The sequence below is a fragment of the Lynx rufus genome, unplaced genomic scaffold, assembly GCF_022079265.1.
Source record: "Lynx rufus isolate CCGP_SWC_20201006 ecotype Redwood Valley unplaced genomic scaffold, mLynRuf1.p SCAF_2, whole genome shotgun sequence".
NCBI lineage: Eukaryota > Metazoa > Chordata > Mammalia > Carnivora > Felidae > Lynx > Lynx rufus.
Window position 1 is genome coordinate 119,614,534 of NW_025814834.1, and position 23,313 is coordinate 119,637,846.

Sequence of the window (23,313 nt, forward strand, 5' to 3'; positions counted from 1 at the left end):
TAGCTCCAAAGAAACTACATTTGCTAGAATGGTTACTGTAGAAAAAGTTTATATGCCCATCTAGACCTTCTTCCTGAACTCCAATCTGTGTCTAACTTCCTAGTAGAAATGGCCACTCGAATAGAGACCTGTCATACTTGCGGCATCTGAACCTGAACTCCTGATCTTTCCTAGCAGACACGTTTCTTCCCCAGTGGATCCCATTTCGATTTGTAACAGTTGTTTGGGCCAAAACCTTTTGAGTTCTTCTGGTCTCTTCTCTCTCATACACATCATCTCATCTGTCTGTAAATCTTATTATCTCTTCTTTATATCTGTTTATAAAGTACCACTGCACTGGACCTCTACCACTCTGGCCCAAGATACTGTATTTGATGTCTCCCCTAAATTATTTAAAGAGCCCCCTTAACTGGTCTCTCTGCTCCCACTCTTGCTCCCCTATTCTATTCTTAACAGAGCAGCCACAGTGACCCTTGAAAGCACAACAGATTACTCCTCTGCTGGAAACCCCACTGGTTTTCCCACAAATTCAGAGTGAAATGCTATCTGTCGTTAGGCCATAGGCCCAAGGCACTACGGAATCTGGAGCCTGGATCCTTGCCCTGTCTTCCTTTTTCCTACGACTCTCCCCCTACACACTTTGCTCCAGCCATTCTCTCTTTGCTGTTTCTCAAAAACAGCAAGCACCTTCCTTCCTCAGGGCCTTGGGGCTTGTTGATGCTTCTATATGGTACATTCCTTCTCTGTCTCTAGAGACCTGATTGTCTTCTTCACCTTCTTTGTGTCTTTGATCAAATATCACTTCAAGGAATTGACCACCCTATTTATGTTTGTTTATTTTTATTTTTAATGTTAATCTTTTTTGAGAGAGAGCACAACTGATGGGGGAGGGGGAGGAGAGAGAGAGAGAGAGAGAGATGGAGAAGAGGGACTCACCCGAAGTGGGGCTCAAGTTCACCCGATGTGAGACCCAACTCATGAACCATGAGATCATGACCTGAGCCGAAATCAGATGCTTAATAACTGAGCCACCCAGGAGCTCTTTATTATTTTATTTTATTTTTATTCACTTTGAGAGAGAGCGTGCGCGTGAATGGGGGAGGGACACAGAGAGAGAATCTCAAGCAGGCTCCACACTGCCAGGGCAGAACCGGATGCGGGGCTCACACCCACAAACCGTGAGATCATGACCTGAGCCAAAGTCACATGCTTGACCCACTGAGCCACCCAGGTGCCCCTGACCACCCCCTCTGTAACTCTTCTGGGGTGCCAGGGTGACTCAGTCGGTTAAGCGTCTGACTCTCGGTTTCAGCTCAGGTCATGATCTCACAGTTTGTGAGTTTGAGCCTCACGTGGATCCCTACATCAGGCTCCATGCTAACAGCTCAGAGCCTGCTTAGGATCCTCTCCTTCTCTCTCTGCCCCTCCCCTGCTTGCACACACACACACTCTCTCTCTCAAAATGAATAAACGTAAAAAAAAAAAAAAAAGAAGTATAACTCTCCCTAGGCCTCACCCCTGCACTCCTTTCACTGTTTATTAATCCATACACTTTCATTGTTTAAAATATTATATTTGTTTATTTTGTTTCTTGTCTCTGCCCATTAGTATGTAGACCCCATAAGATAAGCAGGATTTTTTCCTGTTTTTTTTCACTGCTATATCACCAGTTCCAAGAACAGAACCTAGTATACAACAGGTGTGCAACAAATATTTGTTGAATAAAAGAACTGATGGGGCGCCTGGGTGGCGCAGTCGGTTAAGCGTCCGACTTCAGCCAGGTCACGATCTCGCGGTCCATGAGTTCGAGCCCCGCGTCGGGCTCTGGGCTGATGGCTCGGAGCCTGGAGCCTGTTTCCGATTCTGTGTCTCCCTCTCTCTCTGCCCCTTCCCCGTTCATGCTCTGTCTCTCTCTGTCCCAAAAATAAATAAACGTTGAAAAAAAAAAAAAAAAAAAAAAAAAAAAAGAACTGATGAATAATTAACCTGCTCACTTTGACCTCTCTGGATTTCATTCTAATAGAACTCAATCTGTATATAAGATTACAGTTGTTTCAGGATGAAGAGCTTATCTAAAGGCATTCTTCTTCCAGATTGCCCATTTTATTGGCATATAATTGCTCATAATATTCTCTTATTATTGTTTTTATTTCTGCTGTGTTGGCTGTGATCTCTCATCTTTCATTCCCGATATTATTTATTTGGGTCCTTTCCTTTTTCTTTTTGATCAAACTCGCTAGTGGTTTATCAATTTTGCTAATTGAACCAGCTTCTGGTGTCATTGATCTGTTCTACTTTTTTTTTGGTTTCAATAGCATTAATTTCTGCTCTAATCTTTATTATTTCCTGTCTTCTGCTCTAAAGGCATTCTTCTTTATAAAACATTATTTTATAATTAAAACAAACTTGTCTAACAAACTAACTTCAATGTACAAGGCAGATTCCGAACTTTGAGTAAGAATTCTAAACAAACAGGGAATATGGGGTGCCTGGGTGGCTCAGTCGGTTAAGTGTCCGACTGTGGCTCAGGTCAAGATCTCACAGTTTGTGAGTTTGAGCCCCAAATCAGGCTCTGTCCTTCGGATTCTGTGTCTGTCTCCCTCCCACCCTCCCTCCCTCCTTCCCTCTCTCTCTCTCTGCCCCTCCCCTGCTCATTCTCTGTCTCTGTCTCTGTCTCTCTCTCTCTCAAAAATAAACACTAAAAAAAATTTTTTTTAAAAATAATAAACCAACAGGGAATAATATGTGACAAATTACTATCAAAGGACAATATGAACTGTACAAATAATAGAAACTGTAGAAAATAGGAAAGAGAAGCTGTCAGAGAAGGTTCCACAGAGAACTGGTATTTCAGCTCTCCTGAAGGGGTGAACTGGGTTTGACGAGGCTCGGGGGAGAGCATGAGGCAATCCAGGCAGGTAGAAGACAGGTACAGGTGCAGAGGGCTCTCCTGGTCTGAACACACCATCCATGATGGGAGAGACAGGATGGCAAGGACAGAGACACTGCAGGAAGATCTTAAAAGTCAGGGTGAGGGTCCTGGCTGTGTTCCTCCAGGCAGGCAGATCCTGGCTCCCCATCTGCACAAGGAGCGAAGAAAAGAGCAAGGAAAGAAGGCCTGCAGCTGCGTACTAGGGAGATGGGTTTGTTGCTGTGTTTTGTTTTACTTGTTCAGGTTTTGTAGCTTTGACAAACAAACAGAATGCACAACCCTGGGTCGCACACTAAACCTCCGAAATCAGGCCTTCTGTGGGCAGGTCCTAGATCTACAGGTTTTTATAAACTCTGCATTGCTGGGGAAATAAAGAAAATGATGCTGAGGGTTCCTGAGCAAGCGACAGACGTCTATCTTTGTTCTTCCTTCTTTTACACAGAACATAGAAAATCTTTACTATTCTCTCAAAATATTTTTTCCCCTCACACATTAATGGCTCTCCCCTGTTCTTTAATTTCTTCTTCCCGCTGCTTAACGTATTAGTTCAGACTGGAAATAAGACTTTAATAAGGACTCAGTCAATGCCGACAATAGCAGGATTACAACCCAGCTGTTGAATGTCATGCCCCATTAACATAAGCAACTGTCAAGTCGGCCTTGGAAAAAAACTCAGCTTCACGTTTGCTTAATCATCTTCAGACCCCCCAGATTGCTCTCATAATGGAAATGCTTGAAAACATATTAATCTCTCCCCTAAAAATAAAGTTCCACTCCACTGAAAATGACTAATCATTTTAATTGACATTCTTTTCAAATATAACTTCTGCAACTTAAGCTCTATTAATTTGATATCTATGATAATTCATGTCTACATGTCATGAAAATAAAATTATTCTCAAGCAACTTAGGTAAACAGAGGAATAGGAGAGTAGCGTTTTAAGTAACCCTTGACATCTTACCCATGAATAAATAGGCAATAAATATTATCACTATTGTGCATATTTATCCAGGCAGGATAGCATGCCATTATGGAAAGAGCAATAGCTTTGGAACCAAAGAGAACTAGGTTCAAATCCCAGCTCTGCTATTTTCTAATTGTGTGATTTTGGGAAAGATACTTACTAGTAATTCAGTGTAGGAAAGGAGACTCTGGGACCTGGGTAGGTTGCTAAGAGGGTTACCACTGTATCTGTATGCTAAGTTTTTTTTAAGTTTATTATGTTTTGAGAGAGACAGCGCTCACACATGCACGTGAGTTCAGGGCAGTGACAGAAAGAGAGAGAAAGAGAGGATCCCAAGCAGACTCTGTGCCATCAGCATGGAGTCCCATGCAGGGCTTGAACTCACAAACCCATGAGATCATGACCTGATCTAAAATCAAGATTTGGACGCTTAGCCAACTGGACCACTCAGGCACCCCTAACTTTTGTTTTTTAATCTGAGGCAAAGAGAATGAAAATAATATTGGTTAAAGTTTAGATATTAGGTACAAGGACAAGTATTTTATTGTTCTTTGTATGTTCCTATTGTGTAAAATAGGTCATAATTTGTAAAAACTATTTCAAAGGGAATGAAACTAGGAATTACAGGGAGGCAGCTATGAATTAGGAGGATAAATTCTCTAGTAGAGTTGGATGTAATGAACTCTTACCACACTCCATCCATTTATTTATACATCAAATATTTACTGAGAACTTACATTATGAGGGACAGTATATTTCCTGTCACAAAAGGGACTTGGCTGAGGCTAAAAGACCACTTGTCAGGGATTTTGTTAAGTCTTCACACATCACCTCTAGTGACCTCTGGAGGATCCTCACCTATCCTGAGATTCCATGTGCAAAGCACACTTTCTCATAGAAACAATACTACCAAAGGTAGCATTAGTGAGAAAGCTAAAACTTTTTGAAGAAATCTCAGAGCACACCACCAGCTCTCTGATAGTAGAGCCCTAGAAGGTGGTGGCAGTCGACCTGTTCTGACAGAGCTCCAGCTGCCTTCACAGGAAGGTGAGGAGGAGATTAATGAGCACGAAGGACGCCATATTTCCAAGACAAAACCAGCAATGATGATTGGAACCCAACGATGATCGCCAGTAGATTATTTAACCTATAACTTTTCTAACTGTCATATTTTCAAAACAGCCCTATGGGAAGGGCATACAAATGGTTGGAGAGTATTTGCTGCTTTTTAACATCCAGTGGAATCCAACCCAGGAGCCCAACTTGGAGGATAGGGGTAGACACGAAGAGATGGGGCAGGGAGAAGAAAGAGGATGGATTTTTTCACATATAAATATTTTTGTGCATAATACATCTATGTACCTGGAAGTTCCTATGCTTTTCTGACAAAATCTAAGCTGAAGAAATACAAAAGTTGAATTTCCTCGATGTGTATTACAAAACTAATTGGATACAATTATGCTGCCTTCATGACGATCACCTGCATAGAATTTGACAATGTACAAAGGACTTCCATGTATAGTATTTCATTTTGTCTTGTGAAGTAAGAAGATTAGATACTATTATCTCCTTTCAGGAGGTATCAGGAAATCTCACTGTACTATCAGGACACTGAGACATTGAGAAGTTAGCTGACTTGCTCATCTAGAAAGTGGAGAAGCACAGACTACTGCTCCCAACAGTCTGACCCACACTGTATACTCAACAGGGCCTTAACTGTGACACTAGATGACCCCTGTGAACTTGGGATTCCCTCGTGACTGATAAAGTACTTCCCCTTCTACCTCACGTCCCCGCATCTTTTAAAAAAGTATCCCTCACTGTACACCGGTCAGAATGGCTAAAATTAACTCAGGAAACAACAGATGTTGGCGAGGATGTGGAGAAAGGGGAACCCTTTTGCACTGCTGGTGGAAATGCAAACTGGTGCAGCCACTATGGAAAACAGTGTGGAGATGCCTCGAAAAATTAAAAATAGAACTGCCCTACAACCCAGCAATTGCACTACTAGGTATTTATCCAAGGGATACAAAAATGCTGATTCGAAGGGGCACATGCACCCCCATGTTTATAGCAGCACTATCAACAATAACACAGTTATGGAAAGAGCCCATGAATGGATTAAGAAGATGTGATATACACACACACACGCATGTGTATGCGCGCACAAATGCACACGCACACACACTAGAATACTACTTGGAGACGAAAAGGGATGAAATTGTTCAGTTTGCAACAATGTGGATAGAACTAGAGAGTATTATGCTGAGAGAAATAAGTCCATCAGAGAAAGACAGATATCATATGATACCACTCATTTGTGGAATTTGAGAAACTTAACATGATGAACATACAGGAAGGGAGGGAAAAACAAGATAAAAACAGAGAGGGAGGCAAACCATAACAGACTCTTAAATACAGAGGACAAACTGAGGGTTGATGGGGGTGGGGGAAGTGCGTGATAGGTATTAAAGAGAGCACTTATTGGGATGAGCACTGGGTGTTACATGTAAGTAATGAATCACTGGGTTCTACTCCTGAAGCCAAGACTACATTTTATGTTAACTAATGAGAATAATAAAAAGAAAGAAAGAAAAAGCTATCCTTCACCGTAAATAATCTTCCATGTGACCCTGGAGGATCTGACCACCTGAACTTATATAAAACATAGTTTTCCCCATTTTCAAGATGAATACACCAAATCATTAGGACTCAAAGGGTAGTAAACACAGAATTACCATATGACCCAGCAATTCCACTCCTAGTTATAATCCCAAGAAATGTGTGGACACAAAGTCTTGTATACGAATGTTCATAGCAGCATTATTAATAATAGCTAACAAATAGAAACATCTAAAACCTCCATCAACTGATGAATGGATACAAAGTTTAGGATATCCATACAACAGAATATATATTTTTTTAACGTTTATTTATTATTGAGAGACAGACACAGAGCGTGAGCAGAGCAGGGGCAGAGAGAGAGGGAGACACAAAATCTGAAGCAGGCTTCAGGCTCTGAGCTGTCAGCACGGAGCCTGATGCGGGGCTCAAACCCATGAACTGTGAGATCATGACCTGAGCTAAAGTCAGTTGCCCAACCAACTGAGCCACCCAGGCACCTCACACAACAGAATATTTTTCATCCATAAGAAGGAATGAAATACTGATACCTCGTACAACATGGATGAACTTTCGAAACATTGTACTAATGTGAAAGACGCCAAACAGAAAGTCACAGATTGTATGACTCTTTATATGACATGTTCAGGAAAGGCAAATAGAGAAAGTGGATGAATGGTTTCCAGGGGCTGCAGAGAGAGGGAATGGGGAGTGACTGCAAATAGGTATGAGGTTGTTGGGGGGAGATGAAAATGTGGTGTAACTAGGTAATGGTAATTGTTGCACAACTTGGCAAATATACTAAAACTATACTAAAGCTATGGAATTGTACAGTTTAAAAGGGTGAATTTCATTGTGTGTACGTTAAATCTGAGTAAAGCTGTTACTTAAAAAAGAAGAAAAAAGAAACCCAGGCTGGGAGAGGTAACTTGCTTGGTCCTTTGCCTTTCACAAAGGATTTTCATTGATAAAGATTCAAAGTCCAATTCAATTCAATTCAGTAAAAAGCAAATAGTTTAGAACTGATCATTTCTAGGGGCACCTGGGTGGCTCAGTCAGTTGAGCGTCTGACTTTGGCTCAGGTCATGATCTTGCGGTTCATGAGTTTGAGCCCTGCTCTCTACTGACAGCTCAAAGCCTGGAGCCTGCTTCATATTCTGTCTCCCTCTCTCTGCCCCTCCCCCACTCATGCTCTCTCTCAAAAATAAGTAAATATTTTTTTAAAAAGCCCTGATCATTTCTTTTTTTAAAAAAAATTTTTTTTAATGTTTATTTATTTTTGAGACAGAGAGAGACAGAGCATGAACGGGGGAGGGGCAGAGAGAGAGGGAGACACAGAATTGGAAGCAGGCTCCAGGCTCTGAGCCATCAGCCCAGAGTCCTACGTGGGGCTCGAACTCACGGACCGTGAGATCGTGACCCGAGCCGAAGTCAGACGCTCAACCGACTGAGCCACCCAGGCGCCCCTATTTCTAAATGTTCTATATGTTAATCCTGCTTAGATTATGGGGCCTTAACATGAAGGCTAGAGGAAGTATCCTCCAAGTAGCCCTATCAAAAACTCACAGGTTACTATGTTTTATCAAGTTACAGTTTTGTTAACAATCCTTACATAAAACAGAAAGGAAACACAGAGTCCACTCTGTATTTTGACACTGGAAAAACATCCACATTAGGCCATCCTGAAGAACACACATAACTTTTACACACCATTTTAGCAAGGAAAATGTCAATCAAAGTCAGTCAACTTCCCCCCACCCCCACCCCCCACTCATCAGCTTTCACTTTCACTTCCACACAGGGGTTCCAACTAGGCTTCCAGAAGCTGACTGTTGATGCCTGCCTCAGAAAGGAGACTGCAAATGCTACACTTTGCTTTTTTTTTTTTTTTTTTCCTTTTGGGTTCCACAATAACCAAATCTTCCTTCTGAAACTGTTTCTAAAATTTCAACAGAATTCCTGAAATTTGAGAGTCTTTTAAATGATAAAATATTAATAATATCATTCCATTTTCTCCCCCAAAACTCAGAAGCATACCGACACCCATTCTCCACACAGCCTTTTCTTGTTATAACTGTCTTCATGACGAGAGAGTGAACAACAGAGTTACTACATCAGGTTGACTAAACCCTATCTTTGGCAGCCGTGGTTATGCCAATAAAGGATAGGGATTCAGATGATGTTCCTGCAGCCTTCCCCCACCATAGACACACACCCACACCACGCCCGATCCTGGCATAACAAGATGTCACCGTCACCGTCACATTAGAGCACTGTGAACTATATAAAACCAAAACAAAACAAATAACAACTTCCCTGGACACCAAAAATAAACAGGCCAGCCAGAAATAGCGCTGTCAGAGAAAGTTAAATGAACTCCAAGGCAGAAAGGACGGCTGAACTGTACTGATACTCAGAGATCTCAAGGACCCTGAGGCTCCAGACTAGCTTCTCCATCCATCTGGCTCGACCAACACCAGCAGAACTTGGTGTTGTTTGTTCATAACTGGTTCAACCCAAACAGATTATTTGCTGAGCTTCTACTATCCAGAGGGTGACATATCAATTTATGGACTCAATTATTTTTCTAGATTTTCAATCATATTTTCTCCATCCTCCTCTAGGAAAGAAATTAAGACTTTCTCTAGGCATAAGAGCTAAGAGCTCGCAGTGGTACCATGAATGATCGTGGCTGCAACGATAAGGCTTTGACCATGAGGAGGAGTGGGTGGGGGGAGATACAGCCAACTTGAACCTCAGTCAGCACTCTAATGCTTCAGCCATGACAAAAAGCATCCTGTTTCTGAACTCACTATGCTCTCTGGTGCCTCCAGGACTCTTCCTGGGTGCCAGCATTAGCCTGGAATGTCATCACTCTTCACTTCTCACTCAGTGCTGACTTCACTATCTCCAACTTTCCTTAGGACTTGATATTACCTAGTAAACAGAAGCCTATCTGACCCTAAGGCCCAGGGGAGGGCCCCTCCTGACTGCTTCCACAACATATTGGGTACCTACTCTTACTATTGGAATTACCTGTTTGTCTTGCAAGTTAGAGTTAGAATTTTTCAAGAATAGGAAAGATCTCCTCATTTTTCTTCCAAAAATGAAAATCATTTTACTGATTTTTGTTTCTGTTGCTTTAATAATCGTAATAGTACTGCCTGTGGATGGCATCACTCAGAAGTTGCCCAAGCAAAAAAGCTTAGCATCATTCATTCAACCAAAACACAACAAAAAAAGAAAGAGGCGTGTCTACTCTGAACCAGGCACCACACTCATCAGCGTATCTAATAGTGAAGGAGACAGACCCTGTCCTTGCTATCATGGAGCTCAGATTCTAAAGACAGACCTTGCTTGAACAAAGAAGTCATATTATTAAAGGTAAAAGTACAAAGTGCTTGGAAGTGTATGAGAGTGACAACCTAGCAGAGGTGGGAATGGAGAGATGGGTTGGTGGGAGCTCACCTTTAGGCTACTCCTTCTGCACTGGCTCTGCGTCCAATCAACAGCTTAGCCCTGTCACTTCTGCTTCTGAAATCTCGTTCTCTTTCACCTATCCATCTCCCCGACTCCTACACCGTCAGCACCACCAGTGGTTGCCTGGAATACTGCACCAGCCTCCTAACTGCCCTCTCTGCCTTAAACTTCATCCTTCCAACCCAGAGTCCATGCAGAAGCCAAAGGGAATTTTCTATAAGGAAAATCTGATTATGTCACCACCTTCTCTGCAAACTTGCAGCGGTTCCCCATTGAGCTCTGTTAAAATGTAAAGGCTTTTACATAAAGCTTTTGCAAAGACCTGCAGGCTGGTTTCTCTCTTTCTCTTTCTCTCTCTCCCCCTCCCTCCAGTTTTGACACTTCTCCACATTCCTTGCACCCATGCCCTAAGGTATATTAACTTCGTCTTTCTCAGCTGAATCTGGAACATTCTTCTTTCTCCCATCCCCAGCCCCTACTGGTGGCTAATTCTTATTCCTCCCCTTCAGTTCCCTGGTTAGATGCAGTTTCCTTTAGGAAACTTGCTCTGAGTCCTCCCACCCCTTCCAAGTGAGTTAGGATCCCCAGCCATATAGTGTAGCTTCCTTAATTATATTACAGTGATTATATTGTTGTAATTAGCTAATCTGGAAAGACAATCAGGGCAGGAACCAGGTTTGCATATTTGTTATTGTGTCTGCAGTGCTATGACATTATGTTGTACATAATAAGAACTCTAGAAATATTTGCTGAATGCTTAGAGAGAATGAAAACATAATTAAAAATTCAGGTAATACACAAAGTTATAAAGAAGGCAAAACTCACGGCTAAACCCATCACCCAGACATAATCATTATCAATATTTTGGTGTAGATCCTTACAAGCATTTCTATTTTTTTCCTCCCTCAAAAAGAGATTTTGTCTCATGTAATATTCAGTCAAATTGTTGTTGTTGTTGTTTTGTTGTTTAATCCTAAATTTGTTATTATGGACCCCATTCCAACTCAGTACATTGCTCTATGATGTTCTGTTGAACGCATATACCATATTCAAAATAGTCAACCCTCGCCTTAATCCATCCATCCATCCTTCCTTCCTTCCCTCCTTCCTTCCTTCTCCCCTTTCTTCCTTCCCTCCTTTCTTCCTTCCCCCCTTCCCTCCTTCCCACTTTCCTTCCTTCCCTCCCCCTTCCCTCCCTCCTTCCTTCCCTCTTTTCTTCCTTCTTTTCTTTTCTTTTCTTTTTTCTCTTCTTTTCTTTTCTTTTCTTTCTTTTATTTCTTTACAGTGAGGCAGAAGGAGAGGGAGAAAGAATCGGAAGCAGGCTCCATGCCCAGCACAGAGCCCATCTAGGGCTCCCATCTCACCACCATGAGATTGGGACCTGAGCCAAAATCAAGAATCCAATACTTAACTGACTGAGCCACCCAGGTGCCCCAGATTATTTTAATATTTTATTTATATAAAGAATACTGAAGTATGGGGTGCCTAGATGGCTCAGTCAGTTAAGTGTCTGACTTCGGCTCAGGTCATGATCTCACAGTTTGTGGGTTCGAGCTCCACATCGGGCTCTGTGCTGACAGCTCAGGGCCTGGAGCCTGCTTCGGATTCTGTGTCTCCCTCTCTCTGCCCCTCCCCTGCTCATGCTCTCTCTCTCTCTCTCAAAAATAAATAAAGATTTTAAAAATTTTTTTAAAAATTAAAAAAAAAGAATACTGAAGTAAATATTCATCCTTAAACACGTATCTTTTCATGCAGGAAGCATCTCAACTTCCTTCTGTGTATAAGTCCTTGGTGGGGGGTGGGGCGGCTGCCCATGGCCTCAGTGGCTGCTGCGGCTGCATTCAATAGTTTTGTACATCGCTGAGAGTCCCATAGGCAGGTGGGGGAGGGGAGCCTGGGTATATCATCATCTCTGCACTGGTGGGCTTTGTACTCTTCCACCCCTGCCATGTACCTGGCTCATGCGTCACGAAGTGTCACACATATTTATACCTGATCGTTGTGCATCTGACAGCTAGAACAGGGCCTGGCGCACAGGCTGCACTCGGGCGCTCAGGGGACGAATGAATGAACAAATAAATGAAATGAATAAGGAGGTCAGCTGTCCGTAGAGAGGCGTGATAAAATTGTGGCTGAGAGCTCAGGCGCTGAAACCAGTACACTTCTGTTCAAATCACAGCTCAAGTGCTTCCCGGCAATCCCCAGGCCTTCTCAGCTTCAATGTCCCTCTCAAAACAAGTGAACATAATGGTTGTACTAACTTCAAAAGGCTGCTACAAGAACTGAGCAGGACAATGCAAGTGAAGTAAGTGAATCCATAGAGCCCTGAACACTGTAAGCACTCAATAAAACTACATGTATCGTGATTTTTATTACTGTTTAATGGAAACTCCTCGGGGTCCACAGGAAGAAATGTAGAGCTTCTCTTCATACAGTGAAGAGAAGAAAACAAGTTCTAATGAGGAAACAGAAAGGAGATGATTAAAAAAATAAGAAGAATGTTTCTCATTGAAATGCCACTTTCTCCACTGAAGTGACTGCCCTTTTCCATGTTGGTAACTATAGCTGTCAGAGTTTTCAGGGTTTTCCAATTTTTTTAACTTCATTCTTTTTATTTTTTAATTTTTTAAAGGTCATTTATTTTTGAGAGAGAGAGACAGAGAGAGACAGAGCATGAGTGGGGGAGGGAGAGAGGAAGACACAGAATCTGAAGCAGGCTCCAGGCTCTGAGCTGTCAGCACAGAGCCTGATGTGGGGCTCGAACTCATGAACAATGAGATCATAACCTGAGCGCAAGTTGGACACTTAACAAGTCAGATGCTTAACCGACTGAGCCACCCGGGAGCCTCTTTTTAAGGTTATTTTATTAATTATATCACCCAATGTGAGGTAAGATTTATGTTTGTGAAGTTCACACACACATGTACATGCAAATCATAATAAATGTTTTGTCCAAATATTTAGGTTTTAAAGATATACGCTGGTTTGGCAATTCCCCTAATCTTGCGATATTTCTCCCTCTGTTCCTTTAGATGCTATTTCAACTAAATCTTAATACCTTATCCCCCTATTCAGATTGCACGGCTCTTTCAGAATGGTAACTCCTTTGCATGTCTGTGTTCTCCACAGCACTCAGAATCATTCCTTTTACTCAGAATTCTTAAGGGAAGAAAAAGAAAGATTGATCTGATACATAATCGTTGGCAATGTTGCTTAGGGATGAAAACATTTCTAAAGCTCTTCAGAACAACTACGGAATCCCTCTGAAAAGTGAGGTTTAAATAGAAAAAAATTCAGGGCACTTGGCTGGCTCAGTGGAGCGTGTGACTCTTGATCTTGGGGTTATGAGTTTGAGCCCCATATTGGGTGTGGAGATTACTTAAACATAAAATCTTTTAAAAATAAAAGAAAGAGAAAAACTTCTGTGCTTATGATTGCTCAAAGTTTAGAATTGCCCCCTGCGCTTCCTTGTTCATCTAATAGCTTTCTGAAGGTCTCAAGATGCCAGTGAAAACAAAACCAGGATGCTTGGGGCACTGTGGTTTGGGGAGCATAGATGTCGTGTGTGTGTGTGTGTGTGTGTGTGTGTGTGTGTGTGTGCGCGCGCGTGTGTTTAAATGAGAATACACTTCACCGGCAACATTCATTTTCCAAGGTTGTAATGACAAAGAGACACTGAAAAGGAGCTGGAAATAGCTGGGTCTAAAGGCAGTGGTGGCCCAGATTCACCTAAACTAGAACAGGAAACCCGGACTGCGATAACTCGGATCTCCATAAAGGTAGAAAACCCCCTTTTAGGGCTTTCCTTTTCCTCCATCCCCCACAGACATCAACATCCGAGTGGAAAAATTTGCCAGGATGGGTGGGGCCTCAAAAGGCTGAATCACTGTGGTTGCACTGGGACTGCCAGAGAAAGCTGGCTTCAGACTATAATCAGGCAAACACTGCAGCTGGTTTTGCTGGCATTTTCTTGTTAAACCCCCCATTCTTAGAAAATGGGTAAACAGGGGAAGGCAGTGGAGGCCCCCTTAGGACTCGCAGCCACGGACCCCCACCCCTCCGTGGGTTTCGGGTTGGGTAGGGCATTTTGATTCTATCTATGAAACCACCAACGTAACTTGTCCTTCTGTGAATGGTCCTTTCATTTCCCAAGAACCCCAAGAATCCTGGAGCTATTCTGGCTCCGCCACTTTCTACCCGTACAGCTTTATACAAGTTATTTGAGGCTTAGTCTCCTCACAACTCTAATGGCTATAACATCTACCTCATAAGTTAGGAAAAATGAACTGAAAAACAGCTGGAATAAGATATGTTAAGTGTCTAAAAAAGTGCCTGGTATACAATAAACACTGAATAAATGTTATTTATTATTATTAGCTACTATTACGATCTTAATAAGTCTTGTCGAATATTTCAAAAGGTCTCTTACTCTACATTTATAATTTTATCACCCCAGTTTAGGTGAAAAACTGTCTTCCTTTAAATTCATTATTACAAACAAACGTACTTTTCTTGACTTCTCAGTTTCCTATCCTAACCAATCAATTAATACATCAACTTACTATGAATACATCCAGCAATTACTAAGGGGAGGCTGGGGGAAATACAAATTCAACAGAATTGGCTGGAGGAAAATAGGGAAGGAAAATCCAAATCCAAGAAGTTTAATTGAGTTGATGAGCATTTACTGAGCACTTACTATACACTGGCATTACGCTATGTTCTCAAAACTAGAAGGGTACACATAAGTGGTGTTTTCTTGAGGAGCTTAGAGTCAGGGTAATGTTTTGAGACTGCAGAATCAGGGAAGGCATCCTAAAACAAGAGAAAATGGTACTTGAGCCGAAACTTGAAGGATGAGTAGGCTTGAACTAGGTGAAGAATAGGAGAGAAAGGGTATTCTAGGCAGAGGGAACCACCAGAACAAAAACTCAGAAGTATGAAACAGCTTAGGGGCATGTGAGTGGCTCCGTCTGTTGAGTGTCAACTTTGGCTCAGGTTATGATCTCTTGGTTCATGAGTCTGAGCCTGCATGGGGCTCTGCTGATGGCTCAGAGCCTGCTTCAGATTCTGTATCTCCCACTCTCTCTCTGCCCCTCCCCTGCTTTTGTGCGCTCATGCTCTCTCTCTCTCTCTCTCTCTCAAAAATAAATAAATATTGTTTTTAAAAAGTACAAAATAGCTTTGAATTGCAAATAGCTCAGAATTAATGGAGCAAAAAGCACGTGATGGGGAATATTGGGAAATAAAGGAGATTTACAGTTTACTTAGAGAAGATGATACCACACTCTGCTCATCTAAGTTGGAGGAGCTAATGGTTCCAGCCCCATGACCACCATACTTTAACCAGGTGAGCTCCCAACCTAGAAATTACTCACTATTTTAGGTCACAAAAATGATGAGTTTTTTCGGCCCACATTAGGAGACATTGGGTAAGTTCCTTTGTTACTCTTGGTGCCTTTATTTCCTCACTTGTAAATTGGGGTGGTAATTCTGCTTCTTCACAGGGCTGTGGTAAGCATTAAATGAGAGAATACTACACACACTTAGAACAGCACGTGACACATAGAAAGCGATCGGCATATGCTAGCTAGTACCATCCCGTGTTGCTCTGGTCTCGCTCATCCCAGACACGCTGGGGGTGGGGTGGACGTGGTAACCCGTGAGAAAGCACATAGGAAAGAGTCTGGATGTAAAATATCACTGATCCAATCACCTGTCAGGATCTACGATCATGGTACACAGACTCTATGGCACTAAAAAAGTCAAAATTTCTATGAGCCCTGGCAACGACCTTTCTGACAAAAATGTGTGTCACAGCCTCATCATTTATTTATTACTTGACACACAGCGGGTAAGATTTGAAATATCCCTTATCCGCCTTTTCTCTGCATCCTCTTGGTTTCTGTCAGTGGTTCCCGGCACTGAGAAGTGAGGACTGATCTGCTATCTCAGAGCAGGCTGGGAAGAGGAAGGACTTGGGAGGCCAAACCTGAGGAGTCAGCTGACCTCTGCTCGGTGCCCAGGTCAGCCTGTTCGTTTCCCTGTGCCCACCGCATCCGGCCACTCGTTCCCTCAGCAGTGACTCCCTTACCTCTGTATTCCAAATCACCTCTCAACCAAAAGGAACAGGCCCACAGACTCAGAGAGCATCCCACACAGCTTTGGGAAGGACTGCCACTCTGCTCATCCATTCTGCATTGCAGCAGATGCAAAAGGTGAAAAAAGAGGAGGGGTTGTTAGCACCCCCTCTCTCACCACCAGCACCACACAGCTGTTCAGAGGTTTAGTGTTCAAAACCACTTAAGGGGCGCCTGGGTGGCGCAGTCGGTTAAGCGTCCGACTTCAGCCAGGTCACGATCTCGCGCTCCGTGAGTTCGAGCCCCGCGTCGGGCTCTGGGCTGATGGCTCAGAGCCTGGAGCCTGTTTCCGATTCTGTGTCTCCCTCTCTCTCTGCCCCTCCCCCGTTCATGCTCTGTCTCTCTCTGTCCCAAAAATAAATAAACGTTGAAAACCACTTAATATTCCTGTAAGCTCTGTGTCTTTAAAAACAAAAAAACAAAAAACAAAACAAAAAAACCCCACAACACTATCCATGACAACTGAGGAAAAAAACAAAACAAAACAAGAAAACCCCCAAAGCAACAACAACAACCCCCCCCCCCACCAAAAAAAAAACAACAAACAACCCTCAACACTAACAGTAGGCTGTTTCATTCTCGGGCAGGTTTTATATTGAGCGTATTCTTTTTTTAAATTTTTTTTTAATGTTTATTCATTTTTGAAAGACAGAGAGAGCACAAGCAGGGGTGGGGCAGAGAGAGAGGGGGCACAGAATCCAAAACACGCTTCAGGCTCCGAGCTGTCAGCACAGAGCCCGACGCGGGGCTCGAACTCACGAACCACAAGATCATGACCTGAGCCCAAGTCAGACGCTCACCCGACTGAGCCACCCAGGCGCCCCAGTATTGAGCATATTTCTTTGTCCACAGGAATATCTGGTAAGATGTACATTAGATCCTCGGGAAGCATTTCTGTTCACAAATTGAGGCAAGACAGGGTAAACCCATGTCAATCCTGTTTTATTCACCTTTTTTTGAAAATAGAAGTTTATTACTTTATGTCAAAAGCTATCAATCCAAAAAATGAAAGAAACCCACCCACAAATCTAAGGGCATAGGTATACAGTGCTCATATGTGGCCTGATCCATGGGCAACCCCCAGGGGGCACCAAAGAGCTATTTCTTTTTTTAGCACATTGGTGTAAGAAATCCTGTGTGCTCTTTCCAGGCCATATAAATCCCAGAAGACAGGTTCTATTATACAGACTTCCTGGGGTCAATCCAGGGCACAGGGAGGTGGGGACTTGTATTACATTATCAGTAATTTGGCTCTTGTCCAAATCTAAGGATAAACCTATCAAGACACAGAGCACTTCAAGAGTTGAATCAGAAGTTGTAAGCAACAATGCCAGATTCTTTTTTGAGAAGCAAATGGTTGTGGCTGAGGCCACCTTATACTGCAGACAGTATCCAGAGATCTAGAGTGGTTCAAGCCACTGAGAATATAATGCCAACCAATTAAACTTTGTCCCTTAAGCGCACTATGGTCCAGTTATAGATTCTCAGGGTGCCATTTAAACGTCCTGAATTTATTTGAGAAGTAAACCAGGGATAAAAATGCTAAGACAGAATCATTGCTACAGGCAATTGTCCATGAACCAGAGTGCTCAGGGCATAGCTAATAACACATATGTTTATTGGGACATATGCTCTTTTTTTTTTTTTTAAGAGTTGTTTTTATTTTTTTTTTTAATGTTTATTTATTTTTGAGAGAGAAAGAGAAAGGGTACAAGCAGGGGAGGGGCAGAAAGAGAGGGAGACAGAGGATCTGAAGTGGGCTCTGAACTGACAGCACACAGCCCAATGTATCCACGAACCATGAGATCACGACCTAAGCTGAAGTCAGACGCTTAACCGACTGAGCCACCCACGCCCCCTTGGGACATATGCTCTTAAAAGAGACATCATACTGGTTGGTATAAGAATGGCCACAATCCAGACTAAGCCATGGGTCATATGTTTATGAGACATCACTATCCCTTGGTGCTCCTTCTAATTGGGATAACAATTATTCACCCACGTGACTTACCTTCTCAAAGTCTCGAAGAGCCTGGGTCTGCACCTGAGGGGGTTTTTCAAATGCTCTCAAGGAAGGCATCTGTTCAAAGGGGATCTTCTCACCACTTCTCCAACTCTGTGACTGCACTGGAGGGCCTCGATCTTTAGTGTCACTAAGAAAAGCTGCCGGTAAAACAGAACAACAAAAAATTGTATACAACAGTGGCATTATGATCCTTCTAACCAGCACCATCCAGCAGAATTTGGTTTCCACAAAGTACAAATCAATTCTGGGCCACACGGAAACAGTTCACATAAAGTAGTGTGTGGCTGATCATATTAATACTGGTCCCCAGTGAAACGCACTAGTCCATGTTTGTGCCCCTTTGTAACTGGAGGCTTTTGCTACTCTATGGAGAAGTGGAGCCTATTTCTCCAGCCCTTGGATCTGGGTTGGCTTAGTGACTTGCTTTGACTGAGAGAATATGATGAAAATGCCACTGTATGAATTCTAGAGACTAAGTCTTGAGAGACCATGCATTTCTGTTCTTGTCTTCTTAGAGCCCCAAGACCACCCTACTGTGAAGCAGCCCAGTTTGCCCTCCTGAAGGAGGAAAGGCCAAGGACAGAGGGAATGGAGATGCCCCAGCTGACAGCCAGTCACCGAATGCCAGACATGTGAGTAAACCGTCTATGGACTCTCAACCCCAGTCAAGCTCTCAAAAGATTGCAGCTATTTGAGTAATCCCAAGTGAGACCAGCAGAGGAAATGCCCAGTTTGTCAACACACAAGGCTGTGAGAAATAATAAATCATTGTTGTTTTAAGCCCCAGGTGGGCAAACTTTTTTTTAAAGGGCCAGATAGTAAATATTTTAGGCTCGTGGATCATACCATCTCTGTCAGAGCTAGTTACCTCTGCTCTTGCAGCTCAAAATAGGCACAGACAATATGTAACTGAACGAGCATGACTGTGTTGCTATGAAACTTTATTTATAAAAACTGGCAATTGGCCCATGGGCTGCAGTTTGTTGACACCTGTTTTTTTGTTTTTTTAATTTTTCTTTTTAACGTTTATTTATTTTTGAGACAGAGAGAGACAGAGCATGAATGGGGGAGGGTCAGAGAGAGAGGGAGACACAGAATCTGAAACAGGCTCCAGGCTCTGATCTGTCAGCACAGAGCCCGACGTGGGGCTCGAACTCACGGACCGCGAGATCATGACCTGAGCCGAAGTCGGACGCTTAACTGACTGAGCCACCCAGGCGCCCCTGTTGACACCTGTTTTAAGCCACTAAGTTTTAGGGTGATTTGGCACATGACGAAAGAAGACTGAAATAGCTTCTCTTTTTTTTAAAAAAAAAATCAAGCTACTAGCTAAGAGGTGTTTCTACAAAAATATTTCAGGTCATTATTTAAGAGTAGTAACAATTATTACAACCAACATCTTTAACAGGCATTACAGGTTACAAAGTAGTTTCATATGAATTATTTCATTTATAAAGTTACTACCCCAAGTGAAATGGACTGATGCGATTATTAAATCCATTTTACTATGAGTTAATAAAGGTTCAGAAAGTTTGCGTGACCAAGATCACAATGCTAAAAAGTGGCAGAACCAGTCCTATGTTCTCTTCACTCAACCTTCCAAGCGGTCGGCTAATACTGTTAATTTAGGAGCAAAGGGAATCATCACAGGTCTAAGAGTTGAGGGAAAACAGGGCAGGGGGTAGAAATGCAATAATTCCATTAATTAAAGGAAGAATCGCCCTAGGAAAAGCTGCTGCTAACCCCATGCCTGTCTTTGTGAAGTACCATTGTGGAAGCAAGAAATCAGGGCTTCCTAGAAGCAGAGTACACAGAAGACCTCAGACTGAGGTGGACTTAGGGATGTAGACTCAGGTCGAAGACATGGAAAAATACACTTTTCATGGTTGGCAGAAGTAAACAATGATCCTTTATTACGAATATTCTTTTTTTTAAGACAGAGAGAATGACAGCCATTGCTATCCACTGAGCTCCATAGGTGGCATCAGTGCAAGTAAGAGCAAAATGGGCTCTGAAGAAAAATTAACTAGACACACACACACATATGGACAAACAAGCCAAGAGGCAATATGCTTTTTCTGTCCTTTCCCTTTTTTTCTTTTCTCTTTCCTTCCTTCCTTGTACATCCTTATCTCCTTTGTCAAAAACTAACTGACCATATATGCACGGCCACCAAAATCAAAGGCAACAAAAGCAAAAATAAACAAGTGAGGCTACAGCAAACTAAAAAGCTTCTGCTCACAAAGGAAACCATTAAGAATGAAAAGACAAGCCATGGGATGGGAGAAAATATCCCTCCCTCCCTCTTTCTTTTTCCTTCTGCAAACTTGCCAGAAAGAGCACAAGAAAAAGCCTCTAGATATTTCAATCAACTCGGAATTTGTTCTCTGCTAAGAAAAGACAGAAAAAGAGTAGGAAGACAGAAAGGATCAGGAAAATGATGGTGAGGAGAAAAATGAAGACAATAAAAGATGAAGAAGAAAATAATGATGAGAGACAGGGTGATTCCAGTGCAGTTTTTTTTTTTTTCTTACTGAAAAGTATTTAACTCCCTTTGACACCACTGGTTTTAAAGAAAAAAAGGTTGAAATGTAAGGCCACATGATTTGTTTTTAAAATGGACACTGTACAGTGTCTTCATTTTTGTAAAGTTAACATAATATCAGGTGTGTCTTCAGATCACTGTCTTTTTGTTTAAAATTTATTTTATTATTTTTTTAATATTTATATGTTCATTTTGAGAGAGTGAGCATTGTGATGGGGGGAGGGGAAGGGAAGAGGGAGAGAGAGAATCTCAAGCCGACTCTGAGCCATCAGTGCAGAGGTGATGTGGGGCTTGGTTTCATGAACCACGAGATCACAACCTGAGCCAAGATCGACAGTCAGATGCTTAACTGATTGAACCACCCAGGCGCCCTAATTTTTTTAAAGTAATCTCTATACCCAACACAGGGCTCAAACTCACAACCCTGAGATCAAGAGTAGGATGCTCCACAGACTGAGTCAGCCAGGTGCCCCTATATATCCCTATCCTTACTGGTATTCTCAATAGCCACTCATCTTGCCTGGTAGAGTAGAGGGTTTTAAAATGGAACAGAAATTTAAAGCAGGTTTTATTGGCACACAGCACAAATTAGTTATGGATAGAGGTAGTATTCTGTTTCCATATTCAGCTGTCTTTGATTCAACTTGTACAAAATAATTGTTGTTCTTTTAATTATAGAACAGTCTGTGCTTGCAAATTAATAATAATTATAGTAATAGCAAGGTTGCACCTGTTTTGTTGATATTGTGATATTTCTAAGTAAATGCAAATAAATGCTTTACTTAAGAGAAACTGGAAAATAATTATTTTTCCCACAATCAGTTGAAATTAAATAGGCTATCGAATGGAAGAAAATTTGATGAAACAGAACAATACATTACAGTTAGATCAGTGGGATGTGATGGAGGGAAAAGAGTCTTTGAAGCTTGGATATGAATTCTCACCACTTGCCAATTGTGGGAATTCAGGCAAATCTCTTAATTTTGCTCAGCTTCACTGTCACTGTGAAAGTGGGAATAAATAATACCTCACAGAGCTCTTATAAGAGTTAAAAGAAACAATAAGCATCTTCTCTACCCTTCCATTTTTGCCCTACTCCTTTGAGTTGTCACTGCAAAATGGAGGATCTTGATGTTCAAAATGAGTATAGTAGACCCTTGGAATTTGTAGACTTAGCATATACAATTACAAATGCTAATTGTAAGTGTCTGAAATCCTTAACACATTCAAATTAAAAACTTTTTCCATGCTGTGCATGTGAACCATCTGGGCTTCAAGGCTGGAATGAAAAAGGCAAATGACTTAGCGAAGGAGGCAGAACCCTTAAGTGATTCAAGGTTCTTGTGAAAAATGCTCCCCCAAAGAGAACTATCTTCACTTTGGTTTCATAATTCAGGTAAATCCCTGGCTAATGTTAGTTCAGTAATGATGTGATATTATCATGAATACATTAATAACAACAATATTTACTGGGTGTTTATTCCTTTATAAGTCTACAATAAGAGTTTTTCTCATTTAATCTCACTTATGACGTTGACACTATTATTATACCCATTTAAATGGTATGCAAGTAGAGATTTAATTTTAGTGGCAGAATCTATTTTAATCATTTCACAAGTGACTTTAACCTTGGAATTACAGAATCGTAATTTCAATTATGATTTCCTGTGCTGTGCTGGGAAGGTGGGGAATCACATGTTATAGTGGTAGGTGCAAATCTGGAAATTCACGAAAAGTCTGAGAATATTGCTACGCTGAATTTATTTTATTTATGTGTTTATTTATTTTAAGTTTGTTTATTTGTGAGGTGGGGGGGGTGGGGGGGGAGAGAAGAGAATCCCAAGCAGGCTCTGCACTGTCAGCACAGAACCCAACACAGGCCTCGAACTCACTAACGTGAGACCATTACCAGAGCCAAAATCAAGAGTCAGATGTTTAAGTGACTGAGCCACCCAGACGCCCCTGCCATGATGAATTTAAGGGTCCATAATTTGAGGGAATTACGATCAGCAGGAAACCAGAATTTATCAAGACCCACAGCCTCCTTACCACGACCAAGAATTTGTCAAGGACCCACAGCCTCCTTACCTGCTACATGACATGTTCTGGATACCATCTCCCCTTCATCCTCTGCAAAATAATCTCTGTGGAGAGAAACATATTGTTAATTAATGAGATACCCTTAGAGTCCCCAGTCCCTGAGGTGGCAAGACACCGACATTCTGTTTTCATTTATTTCTCCACAAGTATTTATTAAGCTCCTACCATGGATTAAGGACAGTGTTAGGTGTTGGAGATACAAAGACAAACCCCACAGGAAGGTTCCTATCCTGGGTAAGAACATGTAAAGATAGCCATTGAACACACAATTCCATTATGAGAAAACAGCAAAGACCCTGAGTCAGGAAGGAAGTTAACTCGTTGGAAGAACAGAGAAAACCAGTGTTGCCACCAGACTGTGCAGGACCTTGTGGGATACAGTAAGGACACAGAGTTTTGTGTGAAGGGCATTGGGAAACCACTGAAGGATTTTAGGTGAGGGAATGAGTGGTAAGTGACCAGATTTTGATTTTATTTTATTTTTTTTAATTTTTTTTTTAACG

At 42.0% G+C, this 23,313-nt stretch overlaps 1 protein-coding gene across 1 annotated transcript in view; it reads right to left on the bottom strand.

Moving 5' to 3' along the window:
- The window catches only part of LOC124515283 (myomegalin-like), a 114,079-nt gene that overhangs the window by 42,453 nt on the left and 48,313 nt on the right, over window positions 1-23,313 (bottom strand). Inside the window, exons 2-3 of the mRNA XM_047084047.1 lie at window positions 22,799-22,854; window positions 18,151-18,302 (exon numbers count right to left, since the gene is read on the bottom strand). Coding sequence (XP_046940003.1) covers window positions 18,151-18,302; window positions 22,799-22,854 — 208 coding nt within the window. The remainder of the gene's footprint in view (window positions 1-18,150; window positions 18,303-22,798; window positions 22,855-23,313) is intronic.